The following is a 23,099-nucleotide window of genomic DNA, read 5'->3' on the forward strand; positions in this document are numbered from 1 at the left end:
CCTGGGCTCTCGGCTGATGGTAATTGCTAATCTCCAGGTCAAATTGAAACTCCCTGCTCTCTCTCCCCACCATCCCCCGGTACTTCATTACAGACATACAGTTGCCAGACACCACATACAACTTAGCAGCAACAGTACTGATCTGTGTCCGAGTGGATCTGAGAACAATACATGAGAGGAAGATTGGCAAAGTTGAGAGAAAGCAGGAAAGGAAGTTGAGAAAAGGTTAATTTTCAGCAGGCCACATATGCATGTTGATAGAAACTCTTTCCTGCCTTCTTCTGACTTCTGGAACCTTCTAGAATGGACTTGTGAACCAATTTGTTCATATCATTGAAAGTTTATAACTCAAACGTTTGTAAGTTTGTAAGTAGAGCAATATTTCTGTATTAATAGTTCCCATCTATATATTATCACTCAGTACACAATTTCAAAATGTTTTTTAAAATTTCTTAAATGTTTCCTGTAAGGTGAAATAGTATTCAAAAATGTTCTTTAAGGCATTGCCTAACAAATTTCCTGCAAATTACTTTTTCATGATAATTTTTTGAAAATAACCATTTACAGCCATATCAACAGAGTATTAAAAACAGTTTTATTTGTAGATAAACACATGACTTTATATAATAGAATGCAGTCTTTGGTGTAAACAAGAATACTGCTACATTCCATAATTGTTATGAAGTCCATTAAAGAATTGAAGTTCTATCTTGCAAAGATTTTTAAATCACCTAATTTTTAACTTCAAAAATAGCAATATATATGTAATAGAAAATGTTGCATTAATTTTATTGCGATACATTTTAATTGATTAGCCATGATTGAGGAACTTATTCAATTTATGTTTTTTTAATAGCCAAGGAGCCATGGCTTCAGACATGGATTACAATAGCTTCAATTCAAAAAATCATAAATAAAGAATGTAGCCATAACAAATGGAAACAAGTACAGAACATTAGGAACTACTATTTATTGTGAAACAAATACCAAATCAAAGCATATAGTCACCATTATTTTTAACATGTAAATGGTTTTCTTACTATCAAATGTAACAATTTTGGTTAATTCTATCATCTACAGGATTAGGAGTTGCTCATATACAGTGGCAGACCAAAAATAATTAATTATGTTTGATACAAGAGAGATATTGTAAGTAGAGAAAAGCAAATCACTTGACAGAGTAAGGCTATGATATTTAGACATTGAAGAAAAGTTCCAAAGTATCTTCAAATATACAATTTATAGATTTAGAAATAGTATTCTTCTTTCAGAAGAATAAGCACCTTTAGCATAATTGGTCCTTCTCCTGCAGCCCTTTATATAGATTCCACAGGATTAAATAATTCTGTAGAGTAAAGTCATATTGCATAAGAATATATCTATTTCTATAATATTGGGGCTAGGCCAATGGAAGAATAGGCATAAGAAGCTGTAAAAATTCCTATTCTACAGATATTGGTCTCTTAAGAAAAGATACCTGAAATTAACTGAAGACTGAAAACACAGAAGACTGATATAAAGACCATTGTAACATTGAACTTATAGAAGTATGCTTAGAAATTTTCTGAAAAATACTGAAATATAATTCCTAGGTAAATGGCAAAAGGCTGAAATTGCATTTGCCAACTTATGGAGTAGCAATCTAAATTACTTGTATAAGTTAATCTTTTTAAAACTAAAAACTAATGCCAAATACATTATCAAGTAGTTCAGGTTTATGATTAATATTCCTCCAAAGATGGTGTTAGTTAAGTTTATTTGCAGTGGTTTAGTTGGAGGTCCAAGAATATCAACACAAATTCTACTGCATATCTATCATATTTATGTTCTCTGCATACTCTACTGGCATTGGCAAGTTTGTGTTGGAAAACTGTATTTATCCTAGATTTTCTTCCTCAAAATATTTTTAGATCTTTATAACTGATTTCAACTTAAAAAATTATTCTCTCATTTGCAAATTGGGAGTGTTTAACTCTCCCAACTCTCTGGGAGTGTTTTACAATGAAAATAAAAATTAGAAATCTTAGTTGTACATACTTCATCATTGCTTTAATTCAGTATGGGTGATTTTTCCTTCTCAAAATAATTATGATAGAATAATTTTCATGTTTTCTGGTTTTTGAAAAAGTAGAAATATAATAACAGAAATTTCAGACAAAGTTCACATATACGAAAAGACTGACGCACCTGTTTTTACTTTAAATTTGACTATCTTGTCATGGAAGTATTGATTGGAATGAGTTTTAATACCTTCAAGGGAATTTTTATTTAAAATGTATTTTAATTTTATTTAAAAATGGAAGAAAAGAAAAATGAACATAATGCTGGGCTTTATTAATGTAAAAAGAGTGTTTTTTCATCATGTCTCAACTGAGTTATAAAGGCCTGCTCTTTATAGATTCAAAAGACCTACTCTTGGGTCTTGGAGGACCTTGGAACCTTCTTCCAAAAGCTACAAAAGTATTGGCAGAGAAGAATTCAGAATATGTCAATTATACTTGTTTTCAAACTATCAAAATGAGTGATACAGGTAATCGAGTTACGAATGTAATGGAGCCTGCCAATTACATTTGTAACCTGAGGATTCATAGGAGTGAACCATGTAACTTGAATGTGATCACTCCCTAATTTCGTCCATGCATTCGTGAGGTATCTCAAGGTGGGGAACGTCATGGGGGGCCTAGTGCTTCTCACCACACAAGGCCTGCCCTGACCCACTGAGATATTTCATGCTTCCTGCCCAACCAGGTCACTTACCTTACGTACATCTTGATGATCAAGGGAGCTATCTCTTCTCCAGCCTCTCCACTGTGGTTTTGCCTTGAGCAAAGACTTGCCAAGGCCTGAAGAGATGAGGCCTGTAGGCTCCAATCATCTTTACAAAAAACCTTTGCTGCCGAGAACAAAGACTGGAAGGGGCTCCATTCTCGGTGGCAAACGCCTTGAGGAAAGGCCTTTGCAGATGCAAATGGAAGAACAAAAGGACACATGTTCCCCTTCCCCGGCTCTGTTTTTAGCAGCAAAGGCTTTTTGTAAAGACAGCAAAAGGCTTTATAAAGGGAGGGAAGGCTTCGGTATTTTAAGCCTCTATTCTTTGCAAATGCATCAAAGGCCTGAAGCACCTCACCAAAGCAAGCCAAGAAGCCAAAGGCTCACTAGATCTTCGCAAGGTGAGTATCCACAGGCTCAGTGCCTATGGAGACCTGGTCGTGGGGCAGAATAGGCAGGGCAAATATTACAGTGCCTCTGCAATCATTCGTAAAGCTGCTGCAACATTTGTAATTTCGAGACTGTGTCGTAAGTACTTGAGTGGAGAGGTTATGTTGAAACTGCAAACGTGAACTGTCGTAACTCGATGATTACCAGTAGATGCCTAAACAAAGAATATTCTTCCAACTTTACAAGTTGTGCATTTTTCAATTTTAGTTGATCATATCAACCTACTGAATTGATCATACATCTCAACAAGCACACTTAGGATCTATACCTAAAAGGTCACGTTCTTTGTTGTATTATACTGGATTGGAACATATACTGCTACTTTTCCATATAATTTTTAAACATTATGATGGTGCAAGAGAAAAACAGAAAAATAGACAAAATATCTACCTACTCACCTATTTTCCCCTTATTTCCTCAGATGAACTCTTTCATTAATTGACATGCCATGCCATGTATTTATAAGGTTATTTCAAGCTGAAATAAATGTAAACAGATTTCGCAGTATATCTTAGGAAAATGTCTTTCCTAAACCAATTTAGTTTTGTGTTGAGGTAGAACTTCATTTTAGTTTCTTTCCATTCATTACTGAAAGCTGTCCAATAACATATAAGCAATTTTTCTTGATAAATGTAAATTTAACAGCAAAATGCATAATGGTGAAGGTGAGTAAGGGAATGAAATCTTTTTCAGCAACTTTAAGAGTTTGTAATGTTTTCTTTTTTATTTTTATTGTGGAAATACTTTCTAGTCCATGCTCCGTTTAGACCCGTGGCATCTATTGCAGTATCAATAAAATCATCTGGTATCAGCCATTTCAGAAATATCAAAAAAAGAAAGCTGAGCATAGCCAAAAGAGTAAAAATGCAACCAGTCACTGGGCCACAATGAGTGATAAGTCTCTCAAGTCGTTTGCCCATTGGCAATACAGTTTCCTTTGCCACTCTGTTGTACACCTGCAGGAAGATACATACATAAATTGGGTTATTAGATTTGTTTGCAATATGTAAATTGTATTAACTCAAAGACACTCATTCTTAATCATAAATATATTATAAATGAAACACTAGAATACTCTAGGGAATATCCTTTAATATATCTAAAGGAGTCAGCTACAAGAATTTATTTCCCTAATTTTCCAGATGTTTTCCTAGAATAATCTAGATTCCTAAAATTTGTCATTCAAGTAATTTTATACATTTCCTATCCATAATGTAGTAGGTATGGGCATGTAATCCAAACTGGATTAAGATTACAAACGTATGATTATTAAATAATTTACAGAATATAATTACATTTACAAATGAATATGGATAATGAATTAATTAGACCATCATAACTCTTTCCTCAAATCTCTGGACATAAAATCAGATGTTAGAAACAACCCATAAAAAAATAACTTTTACAGCAGCATCAACTAGTCATGGTTTTGTGCCACACTGTTGGCTCCCAAAGATTATTTTTCCAAAGCAAAGGGTTGTGGAAGAAATTTCTCCTACCCATGTGCAGTAACTCCAATCTTAATAGGACAGCAAGCAGCTTTTAAAATAAGTAAGATATACTGGACAAGAAGCCCACAAAATGAGACTGAGGTATCGGATATGAAGGGATCTGTAAACTGCTGTTGGCAGAAATTTGCCATGTGAGCTAGTACACCATTAATAGATAAGTCCCTTGTCTATACGTATTCTGGCACCCCAAATTCCCTATATGTAAGATCCTAGCTGGCCACAGGTTAAGTGCATAAAGAAAACAATATACCATAATTAAATGTCCACAATGAGATAAACTATTAGAAAACATGAAGATGTTTTCAAATGAATGTAGAGTTTCCAAACAAGAAAGTCCACCCACTTTTTCAGTTCTTTTTGCAACATTTCTCCAAGTGTAGAATGTTCTAACTTTGTCATGCATAATTTCTGGAGACAATAATGATCCTGACTTCAGTTGACTAATAGCCTTTTCCAATCCATTACAAAGGGATTTCACTGAAGGTTCACACAAAATTATAAAATCATCTGGAAGTACTTCAGGAATCCCACCAACTCTTGTACTGACCACCTGAAACAACAGATAAATTATTATGCTTTTGCTAGGCAATTTGTGCCCCCAAAATACAAATACTATACAGATAATATATAATAGCTTGTTTCGTAAAAAAGAGGTCTATTGTTTTTCTGAATACTATACAAGTTTTTTAATATAATCATAAAACCATAATCTCATTTCTGAACTATTTCCTAACTATAACCAGCATTATTTTGATATTTTGTTTGTAGGAATCTTTATCCCAATAATTCTGCCTACTATTATTCTGTTAAAATATTTCACATTACTTCCTTTGACTGTATTATATTCATTCTTAATCTTCTTATCCACTCTTCCTTTGTAAAATACTTATTACCTTCAGTCATTTAAAAGCCCAGTGCTTTGAAAAATGTTTACAATGGGGACCTGCATTAAATAAGTCTGTTTAGATTGTCCTGCCACTCCAAAGTAGAAAAGAAAGCAATTGATTTACCATTACCATTCTTTAAAATAGTACCAGTTTGTATAAAGTTTAAGGTACCAGGCTAGAAACTGGAAGACCACGAGTTCTAGACACAACTTAGATGCAAAGTCAGCTGGGGAACCTTGAGCCATTCATTCTCTTTCATTCCTAAAAAAAGGCAATGGTAAATCATTTGCAAAAAAAAAAAAAAAAAACCAAGAAAACTGCAGTGACTAGTCCAGGCAGTTGCTGGGAGTCAACCCTGATTTGAAGGCACAAACACACACACACAGAGGAAAGGATACAATTGTCATTTGTTCCCATTTCATTTTTTAAAATGTAATTTTCATATTTTCGTAGAAGTAGAAAAAATATAAAGAATGTAAATATGCAGCTTCCAATTTCTTCACAGTAGTTATAAATGCCTATTTTTCCTTCTGCAGAAAATACTTGTATTGACAGCCATAAAGCTGTTTTCAGGAACAACCTGGATTTGTACCTATTCCACATTCTCTATAAGCGGATCTAACATAATGATTTTTGAAATCTGCATTGACTTTGGCATACCACAAATATCCATACAGCCAAATATCAGGTCATGTTCTCCTAACTTTTTTATTTAGTCTTTAATTTTCAACAATACCCAAGCAAAACAATGAACTGTAAAATACAATTTCAGATTAGGTAAACTCAGTCCTCTTCTTTAGTTAGCATTTCATAACATATTTAACACGTAGTTTTTTCCATGGCATGCAAATTTAGAGATACCTTTTAGGTCTTATTTAAATGGTCTATCAGTTGTCAAAACAGGTAGTGTCTGGAAAAAAAATATCATTCCAGGCAGAACATTTATTTTTATCATAAAACTTCTTCCCAATCATGGCAAATTTATTTTCTACCACATTAGCATGTACTTTTAATTTCATTCCATATCTTACATACTTATTTTGCAATAACATATAATTAATATTTGTGATAGTGATACACAAATATTTAATTTTTTTCTCAATTCCAAAATTTTCTTTATCATTTGTTTGATCCTTTATTTTTGTAAGCATTTCTGTCTGCTAACTCTTAATCTTAAAACTTGCTAGCATTCCAAATAAGTCTGAATTACAGGCTTCCTCCTTGTTTTTTGTTTTGCCTTTCTTTATCCTTAATACCGTATTTTTCAGTGTATAAGACACACCTTTTTCCCCCAAAGAGGGTGAAAATCTGGGTGCATCTTATATTCAGAATGTAGCGCCACCCACCCGCTCCGCTCATTGCATTTTCGGGTGATTCCAGGAGGCGGGGATCCTTACTTCCACTTGGATTTTGATAACAAGCGTTTCAAGGTTCTGATTACCATCTTTAAAGCGCTCCATGGCATAGGGCCTAGTTACCTGCGGGATCGCATCCTCCCACATACATCCCTGCGGCCAATTCGCTCTCACAGGGAGGGCCTTCTCCTGGTGCCGTCCATGAGGCAATGCCAACGGGCGACACCGAGGAGTAGGGCCTTCTCTGTGATGGGCCCAACCCTCTGGAATGACCTCCCCCCCGACATTAGAACCACTACTGACCTCCGCTCCTTCCGACAGAAATTGAAGACACACCTGTTCCGACTGGCTGGTCTGGCATAATTTATAACGTCTACCTCCTGGCATACACATTTTTACTGGTTTTTAGAGGGATAGTCTTTTAAATTCAATTTTATATGACATTGGGATTTTAAATTTTGTACAATTCGATTTATTTATTTAGCTGTACAGTTTGGCATATTTTATCCTCCTCTCATATACGTATTTATGTAGTTATTATTATGTTTTAATTTGTTGTATTTTGATACGGACTGTACACCGCCCCGAGTCCCTTTTGGGAGAGGGGGCGGTATATAAACGCTAATAAATAAATAAATAAATAAATAATAATAATAATTAATCCATATAAAACAAACCCTATCACCCACTCATATTTTACTAGAGGGGGTAGGGTGGGGTGGAGTATGATTTTCATGGAGGCAGAGGGAGGGATTTAGCACTGAAGGCTCCACTCCTGAGACACCCCATCTTCCTACATAGGTAGGAAGACAGGGCATCTCGGGAGTGGAGCCTTCGGTACCAAGTCCCGCTTCTACCCCCATGAAAATCATACCCCACCCCACCCCCTTCAGTTAAATATGCCTAGGGTGATAGGGTTTGTTTTAAATTGATAAAAAGATCGTTAACAAAATCTGAGTGGAAGTGAGGATTCCCACCGTCTCGAACCACTGGAAAAGGCAAGGCACAGAGGCGGCGATAATCTGCGGCAATCCCTTCAGCCTGGAACAGCTGATTGGGGGTTTTCCACCCACCAATCAGCTGTTCCTGCTGAATCAGGCTGCAATAATGGGCTGAAGATGACCAGGCCCTTTGCTGCAAGGATGCTAGCCAGATTAATACTGATAGATGCTGGTAGGCAGAGGCAGAACATTTTTCTTGATTTAGTCCCTCAAAACTAAGGTGCATCTTATACTCCAGTGCATCTTACACTCCAAAAAATACAGGTAAGTCTCCTTTGACTCTCCATAATTAGTCATACAATCTGTCTCAAATTCATCTTTGTTTTGTCAAATCCACTCACTTCTTTAATATTAAAGAAACAACAATGTTAATTGTTAATTGTTGATATATATATATAAGTACTGATATTTGTGATAAGGTAGAAGTAAGGTAGAACTTGTATGCAACTGTGGGCAAGGATAAACAGAGGGATAAAGATGGCAACTATTACTACTTTAACAAAGACAGGGAAAAAAACAACATCCAACCCTGCATCAGCAGTATCCTCACCTCAAACTAAAGATCTATCGAGCGTGCATTGGGGCTGGAGAAAGGTGGATCGGTGGCAGGAACAGCAGGACCGGCACAAACAATGCAAAGTATGCAAATAATGCTCCAGATGATACAAGTAAGTAAGTAAGTAAGTAAGTAAGTAAGTATAATCTTTATTGTCATTGTACTTAAATACAACGAAATTGGTTTGCCAAAAGATTTGCCAAAAGAACAACCAGAGACGAAGTGTACAAAATACCCAGAGAAGAGACAATAACATACAAGGGAAAAGATTTGATTACTCTTAAACAGATATCATGGAGAGTCAGGGAACAACGAAGACAGTACCAATTTTTAACTAACCAGTTAAATAAAACAGAATAATTCACAGATGGTTGGTACCGGAAGGGATATTGGGCTCTTGGAAAGAAAAAAGATATAAAATAGATAACATAGAAAAAGCTCAAGAATTCTGTGAAAAATACTTCACAAGGGAAGAACAACAAAGAAGAGGACCTAGAAAGTAGAAGAGAAGAAGAAGAAGAAGAAGAAGAAGAAGAAGAAGAAGAAGAAGAAGAAGAAGAAGAAGAAGAAGAAGAAGAAGAAGAAGAAGAAGAAGAAGAAGAAGAAGAAGAAAGAAAGAAAGAAAGAAAGAAAGAAAGAAAGAAAGAGGGAAGAGGAATAGAAGCAAGAAAGAGAGAGAGGAAAGGGAAGGCGCAAGAGGGAAAAGTCAGATACAAACCAGAAGTAATAAAAAACACGCCAACTAACGATGGACCAAGAAACAAAAATTATCTCAGTAAATTTGAACGACTTGAATGCACCAAAGAAAAGAACACAGTTGTTTAATAAACTTAGGAAACTGAAGTAATCTGTATACAGGAAGTGCACATTAAAAGGAAAAATTTTAACTTACTGAAATACACAAAATTAGTAAAACTATATACAGCATTGGCAGATAAAAGAGGGATAGCAACATATAAAAGAAAAAATAAATTCCAAATTAGTCTATGCCGATGAAGAAGGCAGGACTCTAATGATTAAATTAGAAACAATACAAAATCCAATCTTATTAATAGTGATAAATGCACCAAATCAGAAAGAGGAATTTTATAGGAAATTGCACAATAAAATGAATGTATTAGATTATGAAAATATTTGCTTAATTGGGGATTATAACGCAATAGCGGATAAAAAGATGGACTATGAAAGTAAAAAAAAAACAAGAGAAAGAAAAATACATTACCTAAATCCTTTTTTGAGATGTCAACAGAATATAAACTACACGATATTTGGAGAGAAATGCACAAAACAAGAAAGCAGTACACCTTCTATTCGAACCCGCATCAGTCATGGTCGAGAATAGACATGGCCTGGACATCATCTGGACTATGTAACCAATTAGAGGAAATCGAAATTGAAACAAATGAGTGGGCAGATCATAACCCAATAAAATTAAAATGGAAAGGCAAAAAAGAAGAAAAAGATAGATGATGAACCCAGATATCATAAAGGAAACAGAATACACTCAAATGCTAGAGAATGAATTAAAGTGATTTCTCAGAACGAACAAAAAAGAAGACATCTCAATGCAAAATCTCTGGCATACCATGAAAGCATACATAAGAGGCCTCATGATTGCCTATATAGCAAGAAAAAAACAGAAAACAAAAAGATCAACAAGAATGTATGCAAAAAGAACTTAGTGAAGCTGAAACTGAATTACAGAAAGACCCAAAGAATAAAACTAAAAAAGAAAAAAGAGAGATGATAAAACATAAGATTAATTTAATAGCCCAAAAAGAATTAGCGCAGAAAATTAAAGTGGCCAAACAAAATTACTTTGAACAAGCCAACAAACCCAGACAATGGCTGACATATAGATTGAAAAATGAAAGAGAAAAAAGAATGATGTATCAACTAAAAGATGACGAAGGAAATATTCAACATAAATCGAAAGAAAAAAGCAAATTATTCAAAAATATTTCACAAAACTAGCTGTACCCGGCCACGCATTGCTGTGGCCCAGTCTGGTTAAATGGAAAAGAAAGAAAGAGAAAGTGCAAGTCCCCTAGCAGAGGCGGCCCCCGCATGGAAGTGAGCCACAGTGGCCCCTGCAAGAGCCGCCACAGAGGACGCTCCCACAGGCCGCGGCCTGGCCGAGCTGAGGAAGAGAGGAGTAGGCGGCCGCCGCCCCCGACCCGGCTTCCCTCAGCGGTGGTGGCGAGAGGAGGCAGCCGGCGTCCCCTGAGGTGAAGGAAGGAACCGCCCTGGTGACACAGACGCGAGGTAGCCCCCACTGGCCACAGCCCCATCCAGACATGTCATTGCCGCTACAGTCGCCATCTCATGGGGCATCCAGCAGCCACCCAAGCCCCACTGCGCCTCAGGCTGACACCATCACCGCCCGGTCGGAGGCACCTTGGCGAGGCCGTAGCTGGCTCCCTTTGAGGGGGATAGAGAGCGCGCATAGCTGGCCGGGCTGAGGAGACACTCCACCTCCTCTGGAGCTCCACTGGGGTGGGCGGGGGGAGGCCGGCTTAAGGGTGGGAGGAGGAGGCCGAGGGATGGGGCAGGCGCCGCCCCGCCCGAGACAGTAAAGGCCTGGCGGGAGGGGAGGAGAGAGAGAGGCCCCGAAAGATTTTGGCTCCCCTTGGTGGAAATGGCGAAGCTCATCGGAGGGGCGGAAAGGGGAAAGGGTGCAGCCGCCGCCCAGCCATACATATAAAGGGACCGTCGGGACAAAGCTGGAGAGAGGCTGAACTGTTCCGAATATACTATATGCAAGAAATGAATGCTATAGTATAGCGTGTGTTGCTTTTACGTCCAGCAGATGGTGCTGGCTTTCAAAAAAGCATGTTTTTACAAAAAAGCATGTTTTTATCTGTCACAGGTGTGACATCTATATAATATACGTATATAAAAACATACACATAATTGAATGCAACGTTGTGTCAAAATTTCAAAGCAATTGGTGAAGAACTTTTGGAGATTTGAGATTTTGAACAAACAAATATTACATTTTTATTTATATAAATTATATGCGCAAGGTAGTATGGAGGAAACTAAAATAAAACAATATTTAAACCCAGAAAAGATAAATCCAATCGCGAAAGAACAAAGGGAGGCAATAAACAGACCAATAACAACAGCAGAAGTAGAATTAGTCCTGAAAAACCAGAAGAATAAAACTATAGGACCAGACAGAATCCCGGTGGAGTTATACAAATATAATCAAATAATATTGGAAGAACTAGGATTGGAAATGTTTAATGAAGTTTTAGAAAAAGGCAAGATGCCCGAATCATGGACGGAAGCAATAATATCGCTCATCCCCAAAGAAGAAGCTAACTTACAAGAAATTCAAAACTACAGACCAATTTCACTATTGAATTCCAATTATAAATTATTTGCAGCAATTATGGCAGGAAGAATTAAACAAGTGCTAAATAAACGAATACATCCAGATCAAAATGGATTTTTACCTTACAGACATATTAAAAATAATACGAGAATCACCTTAGATGTATTAGAATATTATGAGGCACATCAAGAAAAACAATTGGTACTAGTTTTCCTTGAGGCACAAAAAGCATTTGACAACCTAATCTGGAAGTTTATAACAACTCAGATAGGGTGAAATTCGGAGAAAAATTCACAAAAATGATAGAAAAACTGTATAACACCTAACAGATAAAATTGAAATAAAAAATGAGTTAGACAGGGATGCCCCCTCTCCTTTGCTGTTTATATTAATTTTGGAAATATTGTTAAATGAAATTAGGAAGGACCAGGGAATAAAAGGTTTAAGACTCAAAAATAAAGAATATAAGACCCAAGCTTACACTGATCATTTAGTATTTGTTTTAGATGATCCATTAGAATCTAGTCCAAAATTAATTCAAAAATTAGAAGAATATGGGGAGGTAGAAGGATTAAAAATTAATAAAAGCAAAACAAAAATGATAACTAAGAATATGACAAAAAAACAAGAGGAATTGGAATTAGTGACTAAAATGCAAACAATTAAGAAAGTGAAATGCTCGGGGATTTGGGTGTCGGCAAAGTGTTCTACAATTAAAGATGATAATTATAATAAACTAATGACACAAATAAAGATTTAGAAAATTGGAAAAATAGTCAGTTATCTCTAATGGGGCATATAGCCACAGTTAAAATGAATATTTTACCAAGAATTTTATTTTAGTTGCAAGCTGCACCTATAAATCCTGGAAAAACTTTCTTCCAGGAACTAAACAAACTAACATCTAGGTTCATCTGGCAAGGATGAAAAGCGAGGATTAAACTAAAGTCAATGCAAGACAGCAAAGAGGAGGTTTAGCATTACTAGATTGGGAGTTATATGCACAAGCAGTAACACTAACATGGTTGGTTGGAGTTAAACAATAAAAGAATCTTGACTTTAGATGTCATGATCTACAAGTAGGTTGGCACATGTTCCTATGGGATGGGAAAAACAAAAGCCACAAATACTTTCAAAAATATCTAATTAGAAACACGTTATTGCAAAATTGGTTCAAAATTTTAAAAACCCACTATGTGAAAATCCCGAATTGGCTATCCCCGACAGAAAGGACAATGCACCCAACTTTACAGATATGAATAAAGTCATAAGATAGAGACTTAATTAATGGACAGGGAAATTTAAAAACAATCGAAGAATTGGCAGAACAAAACATGAAAGTCGACTGGCTAACTACAGCTGTGTGAAAAAGTCTGCATTCTTTACGGTTTATGACATTTTTTGGATAGGCCATTGATTTTATATTTTATGCTAACTGCTATGCAAATATTGTTACATTTAAATAAATACTGGTGGTTTTTAAGTGAAAAACATAAGCTTTTTGCAATTTGATGCTGTTTGGATGGAGATTACAATGGCTATGAAAACAGATTAACTGATGCATACCCAGTGGCATACATGTTTCAATTACTAAGGCTGATGCTAGTGTTTTATTAACATTTTTATTGTTTGTGGCCCTGAAAAGGACCGTTTAGGTAACCAAACATGGTTACTAATTTGAAATTGGCCAACCCTTATTGCTTATCACCAGGCAGCATCGCTTCAGCACAGACTGTATAAGCCTTTGCACGTGATCTGTGGTGAAAATGTGGTGCCAGGCTGCAATAATGGATTCAATCAGCTCCTGCTTGGTCTTAGGATGCTTCTTGCTTATTTCATAACCAATCTTGGCCCACAAGTTCTCAATTGGGTTCAAATCTGGATTCTGAGCTGGCCAATCCAGGAGTTGAACAACATGCTTCTTCATCCTCTGCTGGACGGATGGCTCGATAACAAGGAACGTTGTCATTCGGAAGTAAAAGTCCTTCCCTACAAGTTGCTGAGCTGAAGGAAGCATGGTCTTTTCAGGACTTCAGCATACTGCTTGGAATTCATGATTCCCTGCACGATTTGTATCCAACCAATACCAGAAGCAGCGATACAGCCCCAGATCATCACATGCAATGGATGCTTCACGGATAAATTCAGGCTGTACGGCCTAAATTCTTCAGCTGGAAATCTTCTGACATACTTATTGCACTGATTCCCAGTCAAATAGAAATTGCCTCTTGTTACTGAAGATGACCTTGGCCCACTGTTCGTTGGTCCACGTGGCATACTTCTTGGCCTATGCACGTCGACGAGAGCAGTGAGCATCTGTGAGCAAAGGTTTACTTCGAGCTCTGCAGCCCTTGAGCCCTTTGGCAAGCCGTCTGCCATGCACTGTGGTTGTGCACACTTTTATATCACGTTTCACTCCAAATTCTTATAACCTGAGGTGAGGTGAGCTTCCTGTCATCCATTGAAATGCGTTGCAGAGCCTGATCTTGCCGTTTTATCGACTTTCTTGGTCTTCCAGAGCAGAGCCTGTAATCAACTGAACCAGTTATTTGGTATTTTTCAACCACTCTGCTCACTGAGGTGCGATGGCATTTCACTCTCTTGGCTATTTCTGTACAGGAGTAGCCCTCTTCATGAAGCACAATGATGCGATGCTGCTGCTTAGGACTGGTGAAAGCAAAGGCCTTCATCCTTGCCCGCAGCCAGAGCTAAATTAAATTTCTCGCTGCTTTTCATGCCTATTTATAGTCAGAGAGTATGATAACATTGATTGGCTCATAGATTTAGCCTCTGTGCTTTTTGATTGGTCAGCCAAAGCTCACTGCTGATTGGCTACTTTCGATACTAACATTCTCAAAGAATTGAGAAACGAAGAGGAACATACGTGCCTCTTTCAAGTTTGTGGGTTTTACGGTTCTGGAGATTTCATGATGCTGCATGAGTAGTATTTTGTTTTTGTATGTATGTATGTATGTATGTATGTATGTATGTATGTATGCATGCATGTATGTACCATGTTTCCCCGAAAATATGACATGACCTGATAATAAGGCCATGCCACATTTTTCTGGTGGGCAAAAATATAAGCCTTCCCCCGCAAATAAGCCCCCTGAGCAACTCCCCACCTCCGACGAGGCAGAGCACTGCTCACCAACCTAGCGGTATCCCGAAGGTGCCAAGTTGCGGGAACTGGGGGGGGGAAGGTGATTGCATTGCTTGGTGCCTTTGGGATACCGCTATGTTGGTGAGCGGCGCTGTACCCAGCTAAAGAGGAGGGTTGCCAGGCGGCTGCTCTCTTGCGAGCAGCTCCCAAAGAGCCGGGCACATCAGCCACCCGGCAAACCCCCTTTCCAGCCGGACACAGCACCATTCACTGACCTAGGGGTATCGCCAAGCTGCATGAGCGCCTGTTCGTCGCCGCCAACCTCTTACAGCTTGGCACCTTCAAAATGCCAGTGAATGGTGCTCTGCTTGGCTGATCAAGGGGTTGCGGGAATAGCTGTTCCGCTCCCACTCGCATGCCTCCTAGCCTCACAATGCCCTGGCCAAGCTCTCCCTGCAGAGCCAGGGCACCGCTGCTGCCGCCATCCCAGCATGGCTTTTTCGGCAGCTTCCAAACTGAGTCTTCTGGCAGTGGCCGCTCTGGGCGTACGCTCTATGGTTGTGGGCTGGCTGTCGGCAGAGCGTACAACCATAGAGCATATGCCCAGAGCAGCCACTGCCAGAAGGCTCGGTTTGGAAGCCGCCGAAAAAGCCATGCTTGGATGGTGGTGGCAGTGGCAGCGAATGTGCCCTGGCTCTGCAGGGAGAGCTGGGCCAGGACATTGTGAGCCTGGGATGTGTGTGAGCGAGAGCTGAACAGCCGCTCGCGCAACCCCCCTCTCCAGCCATGCAGAGCGCCATTCACTGGCATTTCGAAGGTGCCAAGCCGCGGGAGCCGGGCAGCGGCGAACAATCCTCACACGGCTTGGCAATACCCCTAGGTCAGTGAATGGCGCTGTGCCCGGCTGGAAAGGGGGTTTGCCGGGTGGCTGCTCGTGAGCGTGGTCGCTTCATGGCTGTTGTGTTGTGCTGCTGCAACAGCGCAACACAGCCATTCGGCCATGAGGCTGTTCCCGGTTCTTTGGGAGCCCGCTCTCAAGAGAGCAGCCACCCGGCAACCCCAAAACAATAAACCCTCCCCTCATAATAAGGCCCAATCCATATTTTGTGTGTAACACGGTGTGTGTGCGCGCGTGTATGTGTGTATAAACATAAATAAAATAAGGATTTAAAATAATACACATTAACTTTAAAACAAATTATGTATTATAATATAAATGATAACATGAAGAAAGAAACCCTCAACAATTTACTCCTCAGAAGGAAAATGATAAGAGAACTGACATGTTGAGGGGAGTAGGAGTTAATTAAGAAGGCAATGCTTCCTTGGCCCTAAAGATAGCAATCTCTAATCAAAGATACATTTAAAAAGCTTGCCATACTAGTTTATATCAAGCAAACAGATGTTACTATGAAAAAGTGACAAGACTTTAAAAGTGACAATCAGCACTCTGAATTATGTCCAGAAGCTAACTGGCAAATAATGCAGCTCTTAGCATAGAGCTGTTACGTGGATTTTGTTCCTATCATTGTAGTTTTACTAAATTCTTAAGAAAATGGTCCATTTAATTTCTTTGAATAACAATAAGCTTACCTGTAAACCACAACTGGCAGCTTCCACAATTGCCATACAAAACGCTTCTGTGAGAGAGGTGTTAAGAAAAATATGACCTTGAACCAAGACGTTTCTAACTTCCTGGTGTTCTAAAGCTCCTAGAAGACGAACTCTATAAAGTTTTGGGAAACAGGTAAAGAAAATATTGATAGAAGTATTTTTATCAATTGAGAAAATCACGATCCAAAATAAATACTTGCAACTAAACCTGAAACCAATAGAACTCGATTATGAATAAACTACTAATGCTATTGGTATCAATGAATTTTCAAAGTCTTTAATGTCATAAGGAATGTAGCTAAATCAATTCTCAATTTTTCCCAACTCTTGTCTTCAAAGAAGGCTAAAATGTTAAATATGGTTCAGCTATATTGCAACTATTCAATAGTTAAGTACAAAGAAACAAAATAGTGAGTTCTAAGTTCATCCAAACATCTCATGTCACTATAATTCTTAATTATTTTACCAATAATATTTGATTTATTTTCTAAGTAATAAATAGAAAAAATAATCAAGAGAAACAGAAATTTTCTCATTTAAAATAATTTCTATTGATGCTTCATGGTTTTTATTTCTGAGTTATTTAAAAAGTTATTTCAGTATTAGATTGATATCCATCTGCAGTTTCACACTGAAAATATAGGTAGTCCTTGACTTACAACAGTTCATTTAGGGACCATTCAAAGCACTGAAAAATGTGATTTATGACCATTTTTCACAGTTACGATCTGTGTCAGTATCCCCATGATTATGTGATCAAAATTCAGATGGTTGACAACTGGTTCATACTTATGACCAATGCTGCATCCAAGGTCACGTGATCACTTTTTGTGACCTTCTGACAAGCAAAGTCAATGAGGGAGCAAGATTCACATAACAATTGGGTTACAAACTTATCAACTGCAGTGATTCATTTATCTATGGCAAGAAAGGTCATAAAATGGGGCAAAACTCACTTAACAAACGTCTCATTTAATAACAGAAGTTTTGAGCTCAATGGGAATTGTAAGTCGATGACTACCTGTATTCAGAAGATATCATCCTGAACAGGAAGATAATTTATAATGATCTAAAAAAAAGAAACATGGCATGATAAGCTGCTCCAAATAATCATAAGAAAACAATTAAAAGTAGCTTATGAATAACAAATGCCAGAATATTTAAGGATGATCCAGTTCATTTCTCTACTTTTTCCAATAAGACTTATTACAATATAAAGACATATACTGCCACCAATGAGCACAGAGGTTCATGCATAGAAAACACTGTGACATCTCCAAAGAAATATAAATTTATAAAACAATCAAAGATTGTTTAAAATTACCATAATCAATGTTATCATCTCAGGGCAGCATTATTGCAGAAAACTAAAATATATTTTGAAGATGAGTATGAAAGGCATACAGTAAATGCAACTGATATAAACTAGATTTAGCCATAATTTCTTTTCTGTTCCATGTTTTAAGTTTTTTTTATTTACTAGTTCTTATACCTTTTCTACATTTTTAAAATGGAATAAAATAACATGAAAGGTATGCATGTGTAAACAAAACAATATTATCCATTGTGTAAAATCATAATCCTATTTCTTTCTTCATTTCCCTGCTAAATCTTTGATTAGCAATATTAAATGCAATACAGAAAACATACCAATTTCATTGTATTTAAATACAATGACAATAAAGATTACCTATATACTATAACTATACCATACCTCTCATGTAGTTGATATCTTTCCCGTACTTCTTCTAATACAATTCTTTTTGGTCCTTCTCCTCCAACTAAGAAATGTAAATCTGGATACTTCTGACATAGCTCAGGAATTATACCACTAAGTAAATCAATACCTAAAAGAAAAATATTTTTTCAGTTTTAAATAAAATGATTTATTAAGCAATAATCTTAGAATTTCAATACCAAAGTACAATTTTTCAAGTATTAGAAACCTTAATAATTTACTAATTCATATTATGTTAATATTGCATTTTTTGAAAAAGCTACTTACAACCCTTTCTGAAAATTATGATTCTTATACCACCACCGCCCCTTGTAGTTGTAGATTGCATTTTCAGTGCTTGACAACCAGTTTGCAATTATGACCAGTTGCAATATCCTGGTGTCATGAGAGTGTAATATGGTAACTTCTGTTTTCCAGCATAAAATGTTAATTAGATATGCTCATTTTGCTTAATGACATGATTTGCTTAATAACTGAGGTGGTTTGTTCTATAACTATCCTAAAAAAAAATCATAAAATTGAGTCAAGTAACATAGTGACCCACTGAATTATAACAAGGTATGAGCAAAATTCTGAGGTCAAAGGTATACAACCTACTCTTTTTATAAAAAACAATCTTATTTTCCATAACACTCTTCATTTCATTTAGAATTAAATAAAAACCCTAAAGCTCCAGACTAATGGTTGGCAATTTTTAAGGTAAAAACACCACTATGCCTTATATTTAAAAAGAAATAAAGCATTTATTATTTAAACACTTAAAATGTACTGAATATCAAGAATATCATGCAAGAGATCATTTTAATTTTGGAAGTTAGTAGTTAGTGGTCACCTTTTAATTGCCGTATTTTTCAGAGTATAAGAAACACTTTTCTCCCCCTAAGAGGGTGAAAATTTGGGTGCGTCTTATATACCGAATGTAGCCCAACCCACCTACCCCCACCCTTTGGCCTCTGCTTCCCAGCAATTTACCTCCTTGCAACAAACAGGGAAAATGGGCTTGCAGAATTGGCAATAGGCTATGGCAATCCCTGCAGCCTGAAACAGCTGATGATCGGGAGGTCCCTGCTGAAATTGAAAGTGAAACTTGTTGGTTGCTGCACAGAGGCAAATTGCTGAGGCAGAGGCAGATTTTTTTTCTTGTGCTAATTAGGCTGTTTCCTGCAAGGAGGTAAGTCAATAACTATAAATGCCTATAGAATGTTAAAATTATTAGACTTATTTTTTAAAGACTACTTATTATTGTTCTAGACAATTTAACAAAATGAAGAAGCTTTTTAAAATAAATGCTTGATCTGAAGAGGCCCAGTGCTATTGTATCTTATTTTAAATAGCAGAGAAAATGCTGCAATAGTTCAAAGCTGGAGATTAAACCAGTCATCCCCTCCAGAAAACTAGCAGCCCCAGTCACCACCAGGCACAAGCCAAAATGAAAACCCAACTAGCTGATGATTTAAAGAGAACCCTGAAGGCAGCTTTGGAGGAGGATAAATGGTTCCAAATCCACAAGGGGAATGTATAGTGCAAGATGGTCTAGCTTGGTGGGAGTCAAACTATACGTCCCACAAAGCCAATGGTTCTACAAAAAAGCTGATTCAAAAATGGCAGGGCATTTTGATTTTGTAAAAACCCTGCATCTAATCAAGTGGCAATTTTGGTGGCCATCACTGAAAAAGGATATAGAGACCTGTGTGGTTACCTGCCCCACCTGTGCCTCTGCCAAGGAAAAACACCTGGGCTTTTCCAGCCAGTAGCAGTACTTAAAACCCCATGGAAAGATATAGCAGTAGATTATCTTAGAACTGCCCGAAAGCTCAGGTAATATGGTAATTTGGGTGATAATTGATTTGGTTTACAAGCAAGTGAACTTTACACCATGTCAAAGAATTTCCTCTGTGTGCACTTTGGCTAAATTATTCATGCAGCAAGTCTACCAGCTGCATGGTGCTCCAGAAAGAACAATCTCAGAGTACTGAATTTTGTGATTTTGGCAGGAGTTCCTAAAACTTTTAGGGACCATTCAGGTGCTCAACTCCTTGCATCATCCAGCTACTAATTAGAGCTGTGAATGTATCAATGGCATCCTGGAGCAGTAAGTCAGATGATATATTACCTCTCCTTTTGCAGAGGTTACCTACATTTAAATTACATTTAAGATCTTTGCTTAAAATTTAAAGACCATGCAAAGTAACACCATCTCTTTCCTCCCTCTCTCTCTCTCAAATTGGTTACAGTTGATCCAATTTATAGATTCAATTCATGTCACATTATATATTAATCCAGAATTAAATTACATCAGTCATGGGCCTAAAATCAAGTTCAGACAGGACAGAAACATCATAGGGCTTTAAAAAATTACTGTCATGCAAAATATTTAATTATATTTAAAATGCAAAATCAGTAATTTCTGATCCATACACATTAAAAAAAACATTTAAATACATCTTACACTTCCAACCTTATTACCTTTTCTATATACAAGTCTGCTAACCACAACAATAGTTATTGTGTTGTTGTCACGTTCAGATGCATCTGGAGTGAAGTCAGTAGGATCAACAGCATTAGGGATGACAGAAACTATTTCTGGATTAAGTGCTGCTCTCAATACAGTATTCTCTTTGCTTGTGTAAGAAACACATATTATGTGGTTTGTATCACATAGTGATACAGTCAAGAGTTTATTTGTAAGCACCGAACTGACATCAGCAAATCCAAAAAGTGAGTGATCTGTAAAAATTGTCCGTAGCTGCATTGTCTTAGCATGAAAAAGTGCATCATGAGCCATAGAAGAAAACGAACTATGTGCATGGACAATGGTGATTCTCTCTCGAATAAATATGTACCTGAGAAGAGGCAGACTGTGAAAAAGAGTACTGGCTGTAGATTGGTTGTACATTACTCTTAATGGTAAATAGTAGACCTTTAGTCCATTAGTGAGGTATCGAATGCCTTTGCGATCATCATAAGCATGGGTGATTACAATAACTTTGTGCCCTCTTTCAATTAGGCACTGTGACAACTGGTAAATATGGCTTTCCACTCCACCCATGTTTGGGTAAAAAAAGTCAGACACCATACATATTCTATGAACTTGACTGGCACATGCTGGAGACTTATGAGAATTCATAGTTGAAATGATGGAAGAAAGAAGCTGTTCTTGAGTTCCTTCTCTTCTACAGGCCATATTAATTAATAATTAGTCCACTTAAACACCATTCACTTTGAAAAGGAAATTCCTAGATGGAGAAAAATCCACACATTAAGACAAAAAGTGTTTCACTATAGGAATTATCATTTTGAAAGGAGTAACATTTTATAATGCAATCCTACACATAATTACACAATCAAGTACATATAGTTATTGAGTTACAACAGTTCATTTAGTGATTGTTTGAAGTTACAACACACTGAAAAAAAGTTGACTAATATCATTAGTTTTTCACACTTATGAACCATTGCCGCATCCTCTTGGTCACATGATCAAAATTCAGATGCTTGGCAATTGGTATATTCTTATGACATGTGCGGTGTCCCAGAGCATGTGATCACCTTTTGAAACCTTTGGACAAGCAAAATCAATGGGGAAGCTAAATTCACTTATCAGCCATGTTACTAATTATCAACTGCAATAATTCACTTAACAACTGTGGCAAGAAAGATTGTAAAGTGGGGCAAAATTCACTTAACAAATGTCGCACTTAGCAACAGAAATGATGGGCTCAATTGTGGTCATAAGTCGAGGACTAGTTGTACTCATATCTGCAATATGAGAGGGGTTGCAGGAATGAAAATCATACACCTATGAACTAAAATGAAGCTTTAGAAGCACTGTATTCAAAGAGGCTTATTCAGACAGGGTTACCCAAATTAAGGCAGCCCTCTGGAGTACACGCCTATGATAGAACTCGATCACGAAAGCCAACCTATTTTTTTAGTTTAGACTTGTGTATTTAGCGCACATATACCGTGTTGCTGTGCTAATCTCAAAAAGAAAACGAGTAAAAGATATTTACACAAAGGCAATTTATGAACGGCTCCACAGAATCCTACCACTATCAACTCTCGTGGAATCCCGGTTTTGACAGCGAAAAGATACCCCTTTCCGCCAGCACGGAAGAAATCCCCTCGAGTTCCCCTGTCCTGATCAGAAAGGGAAATGAAAAGGCGCCTACCGTTTCTTGCCCACAACCGAGTCGTTTTCAGTAGAAAACGAAACTCCTGGCGATGCAAACCACTCTTATGGCGACAGCTCCAATCTTTGTCAGTCACTCACATACAATTACATCCTGACATTTCTAAACCCAATCAAAGGCCACAACGCAATTCCGCAGTCAACTGTAGGCGGGAACTTTCTGAGTCAGGCGGTTTCCCCGCGCCCCCCCTCCCAGAGTTTTCACCTCACCCAACCGTCTGTCCCACTCCCATTTGCCCTTTGTGAATGGTCTTCATAGCACGCGCAAAAAATAACCAGTCATAAGCCTCTGCTGGATCACGTGGGCAATGAAAACCAATCTTTGAGAAGATATTTTGGAAGGAATCTTTTGGTATGTAATTATCGTTGGCTGGCTGGGATTTTTCTTATACGCCAAAGGAACTTTCTTTTCTTATTGGAGATGTAGCATTCCAGCATAGATCAACGTTTTCAAAAAGTTGTTTCCCTTTATCCTTCCTTGCTCTTTTCCTATCAAATTGAAATCTAAAACTTTTTATTCTACCCAGACTTCCCCTTTTTACGTCCTTTAGAGTCATATCTATGGTGTTAACCCTTAATTAGC

At 37.4% G+C, this 23,099-nt stretch overlaps 1 protein-coding gene across 2 annotated transcripts; it reads right to left on the minus strand.

The window, feature by feature from the left end:
• Positions 1-601: 601 nt before the first annotated feature.
• Positions 602-22,769, minus strand: PIGA (phosphatidylinositol glycan anchor biosynthesis class A). 2 transcript variants are annotated; one of them, XM_081933721.1, is made up of 6 exons: positions 22,497-22,765; positions 20,791-21,560; positions 18,301-18,433; positions 16,566-16,698; positions 5,074-5,280; positions 602-4,175 (listed from the first exon to the last, which is right to left on the minus strand). In XM_081933721.1, the coding sequence occupies exons 2-6, from the start codon at positions 21,506-21,508 to the stop codon at positions 3,918-3,920; spliced, it is 1,449 nt and encodes a 482-aa protein (XP_081789847.1). In that variant the 5' UTR covers positions 21,509-21,560; positions 22,497-22,765; the 3' UTR covers positions 602-3,917. The 2 variants fall into 2 exon arrangements, with proteins under 2 accessions (XP_081789847.1, XP_081789848.1); XM_081933722.1 differs by lacking the exon at positions 5,074-5,280 and having other exon boundaries at positions 22,497-22,769.
• Between the last annotated feature and the right edge of the window lie 330 nt (positions 22,770-23,099).

Source organism: Natrix helvetica, assembly GCF_964273705.1.
Source record: "Natrix helvetica genome assembly, chromosome: Z".
Taxonomy (NCBI): Eukaryota; Metazoa; Chordata; class Lepidosauria; order Squamata; family Natricidae; genus Natrix; species Natrix helvetica.